Raw genomic sequence first — 15,868 nt, 5'->3', positions numbered from 1 at the left:
GTTAATGACGACACAAGTCAAGAGCAAAACATTGCGAGAGGTTTTAATCAAATGACCGCAAAGCCAGTATTACAAATATAAGTCGTACAAAATTATACAGTTTTTAAAGGTCTTTTATATAATAATTACTCTTGCAAAAAATAAAAATGCAATTGTGGTTAAAAAAATAAACATATTTCACATAGAGCATTATACTAGAGCATTTTATAGGATTTGGTGAAAATCAAGGCTGAAGTTGTCAGTGTGCATTGTTCCTCTGCAGTGTCTTGTCGTTGGAGTTGAGCTGATTTCATGTATCATACATAAGGCATTATCAGTTCTGCTGATTTGTGAGAAGTTCATGTGTCAAAAAGGATGGATGCTGAATAAAATGTAAATTGAAACCGACAGAAATCATTTGAAACCTGAAGTTAACTGAAAACAGAGCAAGGACAATATATAAAAAGTTAAATTTGATAAATTCTGTTGTTTTTGTGTATTTGCTTGGTTTTTATGCATTTAGAAAAACATTTTTAAAAATACTGAACTTGTAGTTTCGTAAGAGAAATGTTGCCTCACACCAAGAGGTGATGTTGCTTGATGCTGTATTTGAGCAGCTTAATAAATCAGTGCATAATTTGCTGTATTCCTAGAATCGCAGTAGGCTAAAAATCTTCAGTGGGTGACGGCTCTGGACAGCTGGCAGGCCAGTTTAGCACCAGGGCTCCTTTAGTATGATGCCATGCTGTCTGTTATGATGAACGCAGAATATCATTTAGCCATGTCTTACTGAAATAAAGAAGGCCTACCCTGAAAAATACATAATCTGGACGGCAGCATGTCTTGCTCAAAAAAACCTGTATATATATAATTTGTTAATCAAGCCTTTACATGTCAGCATGTAACATGGGTAACTTGGGTTACATGGATAAGTGCACTAACTAAGTCAGATTATGGATGATATTATGGAGGATATAACACATCATTTCCACGCATAATCAAAAATCTTGATTTGCCAGATCACAGAATGGTTTTCCACTTTGAGTCCATCTGTTTCCCTTTGAAAATTTGATGAAATATGAATGTGGCATTATTTGGAAATTCTCGGTGTCAGCATTTGATAGTTTGTCTTCATGTCATTTTCACTTATACAGTTGTGTTAAATGCTTTGTTTTTATTTACATTCTACAGTGTCCCAACTTCGTCTGTAGGACTGATTTGAAAGTAAGTAAATCTAATTTAGACATTCAGTGGTTTGGAAAGTGGTCAAAAATGTCCTACTCAAATATGGAATTACATTACAGAACAGCAACAAGTAGCAGGATAATTATCTGCATCAACTTTGAACTCATTTCCGTAAACAAAGTAAATATGCGATTTCCCTTTCCATGAGTAAGTGACCTTTGTAACTGGGATCAGCTCAATGGTTTGACGCTGCAAACAAATAAAGCAAAAATTAGCATTTTACATGGAAACAAAATTAGTTTTTGATTAGTTCATCGTTATTTTGTGTTAAAATACCTGTTGTAGAATGCGAGAAGTCTGGGAGAATTTGCCCTGGTGATCAGAGACAAGGCGCTGCGCAGCCTGCACCACCGAAGGGTCTGGGAAGCCCATCACTGGGTACACCTGCAAAGAACCATCAAAAAGGTGTTGTGTTGGCTCTCTGTCACCCTTTAAACGTCATTCATTTACTTTGTGCATGCGAGACACGCGATCATAATCAGACAAGCCAGAAGTCAGTGAAAGCAGCATGTCAGCAGCTTCCTGCAGTGTCACACAGGACGTGCTCAGGCTCACGCATCACACATTTTCAGTGATAAAAGCCCACCACACAATAAGCTGTTGCATGCAACATTAATGTGATAAATGTGGCTGTGTGGGCAACCTCAACGGAGGGCATTTCTGTTGTTGAATTTTCTCAACTTTCCAAAGCAAATTACACTAGCAAAAGTGAAACAACAGATTAAACAATTCATTTCTAGAACATAATGCGGCGCCACATTGAAAGTGAATGAAAAGCGAGACGTTTGAGCCCAAATCCCCCCCAACAACATAGTTTTTTTCTGGTTTAAAAAAAAAAAACAGAACATGTCTTCCCGTTTTAGGCGGAAGAAGAAGACTCTTACCATGTACTGAGAGTCTCTGAAAAGCTCCTTGCCAGAAACTTTATTAAGATTGTCCAACTGAAGTCCGCTCAACTGTTCCACAACGTAGGCATCAGAGTGGTTCGTCCTGCGAGTATTTACACATAATAAAAAGTGAGAGCAATATCACAGGTGTTATAGAACATAAACTGTGTGTGCAGGAAACTGTACCATTTCACGGTGAGACTGATGTAGACCAGAAGCTGCCGTTTTCCATGACATAGATCACATTGTTTCGATCCTTGTCCAAGACAGCGATTGCAACTGTATCAGAGAAATGTTTAAAACCTGTCAATTTTCCAAACACTACACGCTTCCTGAATTGCTCTCCTGTTGCTTTCATTTGAAATCTGTGGGTAATGCATACTTTTCCCTCCCCCTGCCGCTGCAGTGATGGCAGCGATCATCTCCATGACGATAACCAGAGCCATTGCACACCCAACAAACTTTCTGTCAGCAGGAAGAAAAAGATAAAATCATGTTTATATTACCTTCCATTTATCTTTTATTTAAGACCTTTGGGGAATACTTACATTACCAGCGCCCGAACAGTCTCTGCAAGGTTGCCGGCCCATTCCCATACAGGTGTGGCAGCTCTGCAAGTGTCACGATTCTTGTTAGAAAATCATATAAAAACAAGCTTCCTTTTTCCAGATGTGTGTTATGTGATGTACCTTCACAGATGATGTGTAGGGAACTCTGATACGCTGTTTGTCCTCAGTAAAAAAAGTAGGAGCTTTAGCGGGAAGATCCCAAGGCCCCGGAGGTGGCTGAGCGTGTGCGTCCACTGGCTGACCTGATCCAGACCAAACAACACATCAGACCGTTGTTGGGATTCACCCAAAACAGCAGACTGAGCGGAGGCATAATTCAAACAGTTGCTGACAAGCAAATTGACAGAAGGTACATCAATCAGTCACAATGTCGCCGTGCTATCGGGATGAAACGCTCTACCGGGAGGCATACAACCCAATGACAGCTCTGTGATGACTAAAGTCAAACGTAAAAGAGTACCAGGCATTGACCCCGACTCCAAACTCCCCCGTTCTGAAGGATCAGCTGAAAATGTCCAGGCTGCAAACATCACAGGACGCCACCAGTGACCCTATGTCTACATTATGTAAAGAAAAGGAGGTCTTTGGATTTTCTCATCTTCTCCTCTGCACCTTTTTCAAGACATAGATGTAGGAAGTATCTCCTTTGTTTTTTTAAGTTAAAACAGATACTCAGCATGGTTAGATGCACAACTGAGTTGAGCTGTTGTTCCAGTCTCACTCACAACCATTTAACTGGTCCGCTGTCCTTGTCCCAGTATACATGCACAGGAAAAATATGCACAAAAGTATGTCTGACAGCGCAATGCTGTGGACTGGAAGAAAAACATTCAAGGCATTCTGCGGCTTTCGACTTTCCCTGTGGGAGATCAGCACGTGTCACCAGCTGAACTCAGGGAACAGACGTTGTTTTTAAGGAACTTGAATGGCGATTTTGCAAGCTGATGCTGCTTCTATAAAAAAGTGACTGCAAGTCACAGTTTTAATAGATTTACAATCACAATTTCTGACAAAAGACACAGAAGAAGAGGCTTCGTTGAGGTTTCAGCCATATAAATGTATTCCTCTGCTTTTCTGTTTTTACAGAAAAACGTGGAACATTTGAGCACGTGCATCAGCCTAATCCAGTCGAGTTGCATACATACATGTAGGAGTGATTTTAATTTTAACTGCATTATCTGGGTGTGTTAGTCTGGTGTTGAAAAGCTTTACAATTTCATCAGATTGTGGTGCAACTAACACCTTTACATGCACTTTAAAAGTCGTTTTTTGGTCGGACTAACACACTAATTTGAAGTATCTGAAGTATGTGCAAAGATAATTGTTCTCTTTGTGCTTTGGTCTGTTAGTCTGACACAACATATAACTAAAAAAACAAAGATGTCAGGTGTTTAGCTTTCCCAAACACTGCAGAGAGAGCAGCACTGAAAAAGGAAGCCGCCTCACTAAAGAGGAAGGGTGGAATACTGAAACTTCCTCAGATGGAGACACACAGGGCATTAGGTCTCATTCATGAAAACGACACATGAGAATTACAGACTGCTAACAGAAAATGCAGACTCTTATGGTGACATACCGTGGTATGGCTCATGACTCCACTCTGTAGATCTCGATTCAGTAAATGTTTCTAGGCGGTACTAAAATAAAAAAGGAGTGGTTTTAAACAAACAAGAGTGACTGCTCGTGTTCTAGTTAGGCAGAATAAATGATCTTATTCGTAATTCAAACAGTGAAAAGAAATAATGATACTTGGATTGACTGTCATTCATTCCAAAAAGGTTTTATTGGAAAAACCTTTTGCTTACCCTGTATGTATTGAATGCCTCCATGTTTGTGATCCTACCATCCTTCGCAGGTGCAGAACTGTAGCAGCATTTGCTGGATGCAAACAGGATGAAAGCATCCCTGGCAGTCTCTTCAGTTATAGATGGGATACTGCCGGCAGGGAAGAAAAATGACACAATATGTCACACAATGTAATCATTGGAAAGGAACTTTCAGTTGTCACAGTGCAGAGTCACTGGAAACTGCTTTAAATTGTGAATAATGGTTTTTAACATCCCTGGATATCAAGCTTAAAGGAAGTAAATAGTTTGAGCATTACTTCCAGGACGGCTGATCGGGTCCAGGTGAAGGCTGAGGAGCTGGGTAAGCAGGCATGGGAGGTGGCAGAAATCCACCTGCAACAGAGATGATTGTGTTTCACAACTGAGTTCAAATGACTGATCCTTTACTAATATATGGGTATAGGAAATGATCATCGCAGCATATAGAATCATAAGAGTTATTAGTAAGTCATTGACTTAAAAAAGGCATTGTGTACAGTTATTGGTGTGGGACAGCACTGAACTCCTGCTGCTGATCTGAAGAAGCCTCTGATGAACACATGCTTTTGTTTCATCAGTGTGCTCTGTAGAGGGTGGGCAGTATTGTGCATTATGTTCAGCCACTAGTACACTTCTCTTTGCACACTCTGCTTCAGGGGCCCAGCGGTCCCCAGTTTCTTTCAGCCACTGGCTCTGATGCTGCTGCCCCAACAGATGGCTGCAAAGCAGACTGTATCCTTCCACAAAAGACTTGTAGAAGACATGCAGCACTTTGCTGCATACACCGAAGGACTGAAGCTTTCTTAATAGAGTCTGCTCTCTCCTTTGTTGTAGACAGCCTCAGTGTTGCATTTCCATTTCAATCTGTTGTTTATGGAAAAGTTTCCTCCTAAAATCCACAATCACTTCCTTTGTCTTGCTTACAATCAAGATGAGATGATGCATTGATTGCTGTACAGTCTAATCTTTGGAGCCTTAACGTTAAGAAGAGGAAATAAAGGACCTTTGAAGTGACTATTAAAACACCACAAGACTCTGTGAGTAACATGAAGGTCCAAGGTTGTTGTAGCCCATCACAGATCATCAGTTTAAATCTATTTAATCAGGCTCAATTCATCTAAATCATGTTATGATTTGCTGTAAGATTATCCATCTTATATACATTAACTCCTCTTGTTTGAACTTGAGGGTTGACTGGTAGCCTCCAACCTGGAACCACATCAGGCAACAAAATGTTGTGATAAAATCTTATATCAATTAAGAAAGTGGACATTATGCCACTAATATTTCCTGATCTTTACATGATGTTCTGCTCCTGGTGCATTCTTGGTTTTACTCTCAATCTTTTGAATCCAGACTAATGTCGGTGGCTGATTTATTCTGAAATACTTTCTTTTTGTGCTGAGAAAAAACACCCAAAACCTCCACCAATCAGGTATTTTCCCCAAGTTTGCTCACCCACGTTGCAACGTAATAACACTCCTGTGGAAATCCTAAACACACCAACTCTGTCACTGCATCTGCAATATCTGCCTGGTACACAAGTTGGATGATGTGCTTCTTTTTACAACACTATTTACAGCAGGAGCTAACATGTTGAAAGAGTTACTTCTCTTGCATTTCTGAAGCATAAAGATGTTCCTGGGAAATTAATTGTGATCAGCAAAAACATTATGTCATCATTCAAAACAGCAGTAACTAGTTTACACCTTCTTCACTTTGATGCTGACTAATATTCAACCCAGACAAACAGGCCCAGCTACTTTGGCAGCCAGTTTGATTCAGAGCAGCTTTGTTTTTCCTGACCTTTAGCTTTCTTGTAGCAATATACTGCAGCCAAACGATCAATCTAACTCTATCACTTGCCAAATCAAATATTAAAGGGCAAGTTTTCCACTAAAGCCATTATTTTCTTGTGTTTCGAATCAAAGTCAACCATTAATCTATATGATATCATATAATTCACATAAAAACAGGGCAGCTTGATTTATTATTTTATACCCTGGTACTATTTCTACATTTCTACATGTTTGCCAATGCTGTTGTTTTCAAGCGTTATGATGAAATGTGATATTTTGAAAGATTTCACAAAACTTTCAACCATTTAACGTCTATCTGTCAATCTAATTGTGAACTCTTTGGGTTGGTGGGTCTGCGGAATACGCGCGGTTCACTGTACCTCCTCCCACAACTGTTCCTTCATATCCAGGCATGCTGTCAAACATGCTGGCCGGTGGGGCGGTGGGGCCCTGGGACTCTGCCGCGGGTGGGGCGAACATTGCTGAAACAAACCAGAAGAACCAGTTAGATGAGTTAAGACACAGATGCGAACATTTTAAATCCCATAAATCTGGTGAATTTAGGCGCGCAACAACAAACAGGGCTCTTTAAAAACCACAGTCAGAGACTGCCGTCGATCACTTAATCTGCTCAGGAAACCCAGCGGAACTGTAGAAACATTCCCAAGTTGTGAAACGATTGGACTTGACGAAATCCTCTGAGTTGACTTACCTTGTCCCTCCATGTTGGTGTACATTTTATCTCTTCTACGGTCGCACTCGTGCTACAGTCGCCACGGAAACAGCTGATATTGGGGAGCTGGTGCCACCCCCCGTCTTTCTCTCAGCTTTTTATTTTTTCTTTCTTTCAAAAAAAAAAATACTCGTCCTCTTGTGTACACGATTAAATATTGGCTCTCGCTGGGTCCGCCCTTTTCCCTTCGACGACGGCCAGGGAGGGGTTTATTTCTCAAACTGATTTAAATACGTTTGACGGCGCCAGGACGGGTCATTTATTGCGTCATCGGTCGTTTGCAGGATGGATCAAGAAAAATCAAATCACAGCTATCGTTTGCTGGTTAGTGGTTAATTACTTTATTCCCACTTTGAATACTGCTTCGGTTGCTTTTTACAAATGCGGAAAAAACTTCTGCAGTAGTTCAGAACTAGTAGTTTTGCCTTATGTGTTCTTATACTTTATTATCAAGGGCGGTGATTAGAAAACCAGGAAAATCCACTGAGGTGAAGATATATTGTTGTCACAGGCAGCTCACAGGTATCCACCTGTCCTCATTTATTTACATTACAGTGGGAATGATCTCCTTTCTCTCATAAAGGATGTTTCCAATGCTGAAGCAGATGCTAATAAAAGCACTGAAGCTGCCTCCGTTAACATTTAAAGAATTCAGACAGGTCTCTCAATTTATGCTACTCAGATACATTTGAGTCATTTCGATCAATTGTAGAGGTTCAATAGGCGGGGGGAAAGACTATTAGACTGAGAGCGTCCCAAAAAAAGTCATAACCTATAATGAACTGACCCTCTCTGTATCCCTGATGCTGAAAAGACAAAACCTTCATGCATCTGAGGTATGTTGCCGATCTGCTCTCCAAAATCCACCGTAACCCGTTTAATTCTCAACTGATTTTCATTCAGTTTTGTTAGTTATGTGGTCACGAAATACCCACAAGTTCTTTCAAGCTCAAATCTATTAACTACATGTATTTAGTGTTTCAGCATCACTGAGCCTGTAGTTATCTGCAGGCTCCATGTTGAGCATGTAGAATTATCTACGGGCTCAGTAACACTCTTTGAATCACGTGCCTTTGTGGGACACCTGATCAAGACCTATCAAGTTCATGATCACATTGTAGAATATTTGCTGATTAGACAACTTCCTCATTCCCCTCCAAAGTTAGAACATATACAGGATTTAGGAACACACCAAACGGATTTATCAGATAAAAATCTCGCAGCACACAACAATCCCCAATCTTCAAAACCCCCCGAAAGTGCTACGCCACAATCAAATAATGTGCACGTCCACGTGACTGCACCCCGGAAGAATGCAGTTATAAAGTTGTATTAAGTTAAAAGAAAAAAAAACTTTGAAAGTCATCTTAACCTTCAGAGTAAAAGGGGAATTTACCTGCCGTTCCCGCAGATGCTGGTACGTAGCCGGGGTTCGCAATCCCATAATTAGCGTGTTGGCCGCCGCTGAAAGTAACGGGAAATTGCAGTTACAGGCCAAAGTGGGTTACGTTAAGTTTGGAGTGAAATACAAATAACAGACAATACTCGCTCACCTCATTATAGGCTGATTGGCCATTTTCAACGCACCTTGCCACTGCTACGCCTAAAAATACTAACCGTGTAAGTTCTCTTATGAGCAGTAGTCGCGCGGAGGAAATACATTACAGGTCATCATGTGACAGAGAATGGATCATTTACTTTCCCGTACACCACTCCCCCGTGATCAGCATCGGCCGCCTCCTCTTGTAACATTAAAAGAGGAACATCGTCTTTTAGTTATTCATCATGCGTGCCAATCTGTGAATACAGCAGCGTCTGATAAATGCGGAGCATCTCATCCGTTTATGAAGTGCGTATCAATACACGTTTAATGGGCAGACGTGAAAAATGTGCACGTATACACATATAAATTAGGTGTACATGCAACCTAAAACAAGATTAATAAAAGCATCTGAAACACTTGAACACTCTTCATTAAAATACTTTGTTGAATATGTCTCGAGGAAGAAAGTGGAAGTCAGTTTTCGTACTTGAGTCGTAAAGTAGCCTGTTGTAGTTCAGATAAAATACAATACCCATAATCCATTGCGGCACTCTCGGAAGTCCTTTTCTTTCCTTCCGCCGTCGCTGAAGTCCCTTTTGGATTTACATCGGCGGGTGAGTTGAGACAATCTAACTTAATCCGTACAATGTTGAACATAATTTGACCATCATGACATAGTTTATCAATCACTGACACTCGTATAGTAAATTATGAATAAAATTGTCAGGTTTACCAATAGTTTGCGTGTTAAATTAGTCATTCTTGAGCGAAGTGCTGCTGCCATAGCAGCTGATGCTATAAGCGTAAAGTAGGGTTGTAGTATTCAGTAAAGGCCCCCTGTGTTACGCAGCTGACTGTAAACCATGCTGTAATAGACATTAATTATCAGTTCCCAACATTAAACAGTCACATTTTGGTGTATTTTCTGGCCAAAGTGCGGCGTGGGTGAAGTAGGGTAGCATGGCTTGCTACCTAGCCCAACATACTGCACCGTAAGTGCTAGCATGCTAACGCTGGTCAACACGTTTACCTTGAAGCTAATTCCGCTAAATTAAAAAAATAAATGCGGATGTAGTTTAATGGCTTTTGCTGCATCAAGGGAAGCCCCACCATGATTTCCCGGTTATATCGAAATGCAGTTGTACATTAGGCGACTCAATTAAATAGTTATGTACGGACGCTATCCAAGTCTTAAGTGAACTGAAACGATACTTATGGAGGCAGGTTGTTGTAATTTTGTGTCCAACTTTGTCCTCAGTCACCATGGCAGCCCTCAGGCCCCTAACTAAACCCAAGATTGTCAAAAAGCGGACAAAGAAGTTCATCCGCCATCAGTCTGACAGATATGTCAAGATCGCGGTAAGTAGCCCAGGTGTTTTGAACCACTGCTGCTACCAAGAAGAGATGAATGGCTTTTAATCTGTGAAATACTTCCTGTCAACAGAAAAACTGGCGCAAGCCCAGAGGTATTGACAACAGGGTCCGCAGGAGGTTCAAGGGTCAGATGCTGATGCCCAACATCGGTTATGGTAGCAACAAGAAGACCAAGTTCATGCTGCCAACTGGCTTCAAGAAGTTCCTGGTGCACAACATCAAGGAGCTGGAGGTCCTGATGATGAGCAATAAGTAAGTTGGGAACACTGTAAAAGTATTGGGGGGGGGGACGAGGCTCATGTTACAAAGTTAACGCATTAACTAAAATCAGGTGGGGGGCTTAATGTTGTGCTGATGTTTCAACGATCAGTTCTGTGTGAATTTGTTGCGTTTCGCGCTTAAAGTTTATCCTGTTGAGTGTTTTTGACAAAAGCTTTCAGAGACTGTTTTTCTGGCGTTGTTTTGTTTTTCTAAATAAGAGTTTTGATTTGAAAGCGTAGACTTCCTGTGTTTATAAGCTGTCTAAACACCTCCAATCTTAACAGAGCTTTTTCAGGGTATTAAAAAGTCTTAAAACGTCTAAAATCCTAATAATTTGAATTTAAGGACTTAAAATGTCTAAAGTTATCTTAGATTTTCATAAAATGTCTTAAATACGATTTGGAAAGGTCTTAAAAATCTATTAACGTTACTTTAATTTAAAACAAGTGCATAAACTTCAGTCTTGCTTTTAATTATTAAAATTTTTGAGGACGCTGTAACAACAAAACAGAACTAAAGTACCTGAGCACCCTCAGAATTTATCGATCACAACTAGCTTGCTTCTGGTCAGTAGAACAAATATTAGTTCACAATAGAGGCTTCTGGTGCATTTAGCTTAACATTTTGTATTCTAATGTGAAAGAGCTGTAAAAAATCCTTTACTTTGCAAGTAATTTCAGGCCTTTTGTACTTTTTTTGCCAGTTTAGTTGTGAAATGGGTCTTAAATTGTATTCATTATGGTCTTAAAAAGTCTTAAATTTGACTTGTTGACACCTGCAGAGACCCTGTTTTTAAGGAACTAGATACTTCAAGTGGGACGGGTAATAAATGGCCATTTTAATTCATAGTATTAGAAACAACTCAAGTACAGTTTGATTTAATGGCAAAGATGACAAAAGCTCAACCTTCCATGAGGAAGCGGGAGTTGATTCCCCGTTTCTGTTGTTTCATAACTTCATTTTATACAATAGCACAGTGGAAATAAAGTCGGCTCACTCTTTTGAAACTGTTCCCCCACAGATAGAAAAATGTACCGTAAATAATAAAGAATATAAGCCCCGCCCTCTAATTTTATAAAGAAAATCCACGTTGTACTTGTATCAGCTGCCCGGATTATAAGCTGCGGGTGTCCACATTTACACAGAAAGATGTTACATGTGAGGGTTTTTAAACTTTTAATTAAATGTGTATGTTAACATAAACAAATACATGCTGAAAATGCCTGTAACACCGATGGTTTTAACTTAAATACCTGTCGGTAACGCACAAATACGTGGCGTAAATCCTTTTTTTGCCCTTGAACAGTGTCTGTAGCGCGGCTGGTTTAAAAAGACCAGGAAAAGTCACTGATCGCCTTCTTCATCTTCCTCCTGGGCACTAAAACCATCAAAGTCGTCTTCTTCAGTGTCACAATCTCATCTCAGATTGATCGCCTTTTAATTTAAAAGCTGCATCATTTGCATTTCTTTTGTTTTCCATGTTGAGCCTGAGCACAAATGACCGATTTACGACAATTTAGCAGTTTAAGTGCATTTGTTTCATTGGACCGCTGTGAACTATTCCTTCATTTTATTGGTCGAATGTTACGGGGCAAAATGTTTTCAGCAGCATGAAAAGAACCATATATTAGCCGCACCGTATTATAAGCTCAAAGTGTGCTCAAAGCCTGGGAAAAGTAGCAGCTTCTAGTCTGTAATTTACGGTTTGTAAAGCAGTACCAGTCAGACCAGTTTAAGGAGCCCTGCCATGTATTATTTTCCAGTTTGAGGTGGGTCGATTTTCCACCGGTGAGCACTTCATGCATGAACCGTCCAGGGAGATTTTTATTGAATTACTGAATCATTCTTACAGTTGCTGCTGCATAGATCATAGAAGTTTAGTGACTTCTTCCTTTCTGTTCATAAACAAAGTGTTTTGTTTCAGATCTTGTTGCTTAATTCATTCGCTCCAATGTGGGGAAATTAGACTTTTACTCATTTTCTTTCCCTGATTATTGGGATGAATTCAACCTATTATTTCCCCTTTTGTCGATCACTGGGATACGTAGGAAGCTTTCTCGGATGGTGGAGGTCGTAAGCATGTGGCGGTAAAGTCCTGTAAAATGCTCTGAGTGGAATCAGTCGGGCCCAGACTGACCTGCTTAGAGACTTGTTGGCCTCTTGTGGCTGTGTGACTTAATTTGAGTCCCAGCATGGCTTTTATGGCTAATATTCCCACCACTTGAATTATATAATTTAAAAACAGGGAGCGAGACTTGAGAATTGACTGTTTGGGTCTCTAATTTGGACCATTTGGTGACAAATTTCAGTTAATTTTTGAAGAAAAAAAGGATCGCACTCTGCAACAAATCGGTCCCAAATGTAGGAAGAGGAATCCGAGGAAACGGCACCTGGCCCAGACAGCTTATGTGGCCGAGGTTTTACAGTAAAAGTTGCATCGTGGGGGTTTACTTAGCGAAGCGCAAACCTTAAACACAATCTGTGATCTAAAGTCCAGCTATTTCCTCCCAGGAAGAGCTGCCTTTCAGGTAATTCATGAGTGTCAGAGAATTAAGGGAAGAAAACACTTAAAAGTGACACAGCAGGCTGGGGGTGGTGGGGGCTCATTAGTAGCAGCAACAAAACAGTTGTGTGTTAATGGTTTACGCATCAATGAGTGCGTCTTTAATATTTGGACTGGGTCTGTAGGTGTCTTTAAGTGCCGTTTGGGTAAAAGCTCGTCCTTGTTTTCCACTGAGCGCTGTTCTCTGTGCTTCTGCAGGACTCACTGTGCTGAGATCGCCCACAACGTCTCTTCCAAGAACAGGAAAATCATTGTGGAGAGGGCAGCTCAGCTGGCAATCAAGATCACCAACCCCAACGCCAGGCTCAGGAGCGAGGAGAACGAGTAAACTGCTTATTTACAATAAACTCTTTCAAATGGAAACTGGCTGCTGCATTTTATCTTATTTTTTCTGCCTCTGACGTGTGAAACAAATGTTAAGCCTGAAGAAGTGTGAATTTGGGTGAGACGTTTCTTATCTGTGAGGGGAGAAGGCAACCGTACAAGGATGAACCACAAAAAACTGCTGCAAGTCTGCTCAAAATCTGTTATTTGCAACAGTTTGAACTGGTGCCTGCAATGAAAGGGCGTCTATCATTCTTATTTAATTAAAATGATAGACGGTACTAAGTTGTCTGGGTATTTTGGCAGTGAAACAGAATCCATAGTTTTCCTGCACAGTGCAGTTATGACACTGATAAATGGGAGTTTAGCTTCTAATATTGACTGCTGGTGTGTGCGAGTTGAGGGTTAAATGAGGAACTGAACTGCCTCATCTCGTATAATCTCCATAACGTCTCTTTTGCAACCATTTTAAAAGCCGAGCAACACTAACCACACTCTGTGCTAAAGTGCCCCTTTAGGTAAGAACCAGGAATCTTTCTTTCAGCCAACTTAACCTCGCGTTTCTGAGGGAATGGTTTGAGCTCCACCGCTCAGATTCTATATATTTTTACAATGTTGAACACCAGCTCCCTGCAGAGAAAGTTTCCATTGCGTTCTGGCAGGCAAGCTGTGCCCCACAGCCCTGAGCCCTCTGCCATCTGTTCCTGCAAGAGAAACTGCCCCAGCTCGAGATTCAGAAACACAGCCAGTATTTACGCAGCCAGTCGGCTTGTGCTGGCCTGGATGTGGAAGTAAGTCGATGTCTTAAACGCATAAAGTGGAATGTGAATAAGTCCTCATTTGAGAATCTGCACCTGTTCGTGGAGCGGCCCGGAAGACTGACCTGACAGGACTGGATGTTCTCCAGAGATGGGAGCAGCGGGGCAAGAGAGACTGCAGGCTGAGGGACGGTGAGAGCATCGGGAGGAAAGAATCAATTTTTTCCTTTTCACTGGTCAGAAAATGAACATGTCAGCAAGAGTAGTGTTTGGAAAAGGGCGCCTGACTCCCAAACAGCTCTCATTCGCCTTTCCTCAGACGGATCCTATGAGGAAAGGCAGCCGGTCTGCAGGAGGAAAGAGGAGGATGTTCTCTTTTTCCCTCAGATGTCGACTGGGCATCATCAGAGGGAGAAGCAAAGGTAAAGCCGACAGGAAAGCTTTGATGCCTAAATGTTCAATAAGGTTATCTGTAACTAAAGCCCTAAACTTTCACAAATGTGTTAATTTTATCTTCCTCTTAAAAAAGAAGTAAACGATGTGTGCAGTGGAGCTGGTAAATTGAGCATTTTCTAAACCAAAATGTGGGATTTTTTTTTTACTTTTAGAGGTTAAATATTAGAAGATGCGCTCATGCATCCTGCTCCGCACTCACTGATCTTTGCAGGTGAATTTTGTTCTTCAGACGCAGCGAGAGCTGTTCACCATTAGGTGGCAGCGTGGTCAGTTTGCTCAATAAGAAGTAAGAGCTGTTTGCCTTCCAGCCAGGAATGAGTCCAGTTTAAAAGCTGGTTATTTTCAGAGGTAATACTTTAAAAAGACGGGAAGAAAAAGGGCAGATATTGATCAGAAGTTAAGCGTTTGTACCTTTCTCTCTATCCTTTATTTTAGCATTTAGCCTATCGGTCACACTAGATAAATAATCTTGATTTACAGTTTTAAAACTCAATGTTTTTATTAGGATAAGCAAATATTCACAGGCCTCTTCCCAGAGGTTTTTATTAGTCTAACACCATGCTCCACATCCCAATTCTCTTTATTCTGCGGGAAATTAATTAGTCTCGCTCTGAAAGACTCCACCCGCACACACTGTAAATGGGGTATTAAGGACAAATGTCTCAGAGGAAATCATCTACACCAAAGAGTATTTTGTCCGCTGGAACATCAGACTAATTAGGCTATGCTGCATGCAACAGCGGATGACAACATGGAAAGTTGTGATCTCTCTGTGCATCTGTAGAAAAGAGAGGAGGTGTAGTTTATACGGTCTGCCTTTACAGCCTCAGTCATGAGACCAAGAAAAAGAGGCAGATGGGGTTCAGAAGAGGCTGCGTGTGGAGGTCGAGGAAGTGGCAGGTGCTGAGGCCTGTGTGCATGACAAATGGTCCCAGCTGCAACGAGGAGCACGCCTGTGTTTGGGATAAGAGAGTCCCAGCATGTGGGGGATTAGCAAAGGGTGCTGTAAACCTGCTGAGGGGCTTTACTTGATTTACTTTCTGTTTGAACGTGATTTAAAGTGAAAAAGAAAGCACGCTCTCCTTCAGTTTTAGGGTTTGACATATCAGAGCACAACCATTTCTCTAGTGTAGGTAAATGCAACTTTCAATGGAAAACAGCACATGACATATTGCACTTTATTATTTATTCAACACAAAGTGAAACAAGATGACGTAGGAATAAGTGGCAGCCAAATCGTCCTTATCGAATGCATTTGTTTAATTGATCATCGGCAACTGAGGATTTGTCAGTTTGCTGCTCTGGAGCATCCAGGTATGTGTGAACACAATGTCGAGGAGGACAGAAGCAACGGTTTCTGCCCATCAGTCTGAGAGGAGTTATTGGACCATTTCCAAACTATCTGGAGTCCATCATTGTACAGAGAGAAAGATTATTCACAAGTGGAAAACATTCAGGACAGCTGTCAATCTTCCCAGGAGTGGACGTCCCAGCAAGTTCACCCCAAGGTGAAGAAGCCCAGAGCTACATCTCAGACTCTACAGGCCTCAG

At 41.1% G+C, this 15,868-nt stretch overlaps 3 protein-coding genes across 8 annotated transcripts in view; 2 read left to right on the top strand and 1 right to left on the bottom strand.

The window, feature by feature from the left end:
- Window positions 1-27: 27 nt before the first annotated feature.
- On the bottom strand, window positions 28-8,784 carry ssuh2rs1 (ssu-2 homolog, related sequence 1). 2 transcript variants are annotated; one of them, XM_072367687.1, is made up of 13 exons: window positions 8,592-8,784; window positions 8,435-8,502; window positions 6,686-6,787; window positions 4,785-4,860; window positions 4,486-4,615; window positions 4,257-4,317; window positions 2,801-2,922; window positions 2,660-2,722; window positions 2,494-2,576; window positions 2,298-2,390; window positions 2,109-2,214; window positions 1,501-1,608; window positions 28-1,413 (listed from the first exon to the last, which is right to left on the bottom strand). In XM_072367687.1, exons 1-13 carry the CDS (start codon window positions 8,612-8,614, stop codon window positions 1,273-1,275), a joined length of 1,176 nt encoding a protein of 391 aa, XP_072223788.1. In that variant the 5' UTR covers window positions 8,615-8,784; the 3' UTR covers window positions 28-1,272. The 2 variants fall into 2 exon arrangements, with proteins under 2 accessions (XP_072223788.1, XP_072223789.1); XM_072367688.1 differs by lacking the exons at window positions 8,435-8,502; window positions 8,592-8,784 and adding an exon at window positions 7,018-7,150.
- A 303-nt stretch (window positions 8,785-9,087) lies between these two features.
- Window positions 9,088-13,142, top strand: rpl32 (ribosomal protein L32). Its single transcript, XM_072367690.1, has 4 exons — window positions 9,088-9,195; window positions 9,840-9,940; window positions 10,026-10,207; window positions 12,978-13,142. Exons 2-4 carry the CDS (start codon window positions 9,845-9,847, stop codon window positions 13,105-13,107), a joined length of 408 nt encoding a protein of 135 aa, XP_072223791.1. The 5' UTR covers window positions 9,088-9,195; window positions 9,840-9,844; the 3' UTR covers window positions 13,108-13,142.
- Window positions 13,143-13,738: 596 nt separating this feature from the next.
- Window positions 13,739-15,868, top strand: part of grip2a (glutamate receptor interacting protein 2a) — a 39,509-nt gene continuing 37,379 nt past the window's right edge. For all 5 annotated transcript variants that reach the window (XM_072367374.1, XM_072367371.1, XM_072367370.1 and 2 more), the window contains exon 1: window positions 13,739-14,283. In XM_072367374.1, the coding sequence (XP_072223475.1) occupies window positions 14,106-14,283 (178 nt within the window). In that variant the 5' untranslated portion in view covers window positions 13,739-14,105. The remainder of the gene's footprint in view (window positions 14,284-15,868) is intronic.

The sequence above is a fragment of the Leuresthes tenuis genome, unplaced genomic scaffold, assembly GCF_036924035.1.
Source record: "Leuresthes tenuis unplaced genomic scaffold, fLeuTen1.0.hap1 SCAF_16, whole genome shotgun sequence".
NCBI lineage: Eukaryota > Metazoa > Chordata > Actinopteri > Atheriniformes > Atherinopsidae > Leuresthes > Leuresthes tenuis.
This window is presented reverse-complemented; position numbering and strand designations above follow the sequence as displayed.

Bases quoted from the DNA above. Each gene is read 5' to 3' on its own strand.
- ssuh2rs1 (XM_072367687.1), bottom strand. From the start codon at position 8,614: ATGGCCAATCAGCCTATAATGAG. The intron at 2,723-2,800 runs GTACATCACATA...TGACACTTGCAG, and splicing joins CCTACACATCATCTGTGAAG to AGCTGCCACACCTGTATGGG. The intron at 2,391-2,493 runs GTATGCATTACC...TCTCTGATACAG, and splicing joins AGCGGCAGGGGGAGGGAAAA to TTGCAATCGCTGTCTTGGAC.
- rpl32 (XM_072367690.1), top strand. From the start codon at position 9,845: ATGGCAGCCCTCAGGCCCCTAACTAAACCCAAGATTGTCAAAAAGCGG. The intron at 9,941-10,025 runs GTAAGTAGCCCA...TCCTGTCAACAG, and splicing joins ACAGATATGTCAAGATCGCG to AAAAACTGGCGCAAGCCCAG. The intron at 10,208-12,977 runs GTAAGTTGGGAA...GTGCTTCTGCAG, and splicing joins GTCCTGATGATGAGCAATAA to GACTCACTGTGCTGAGATCG.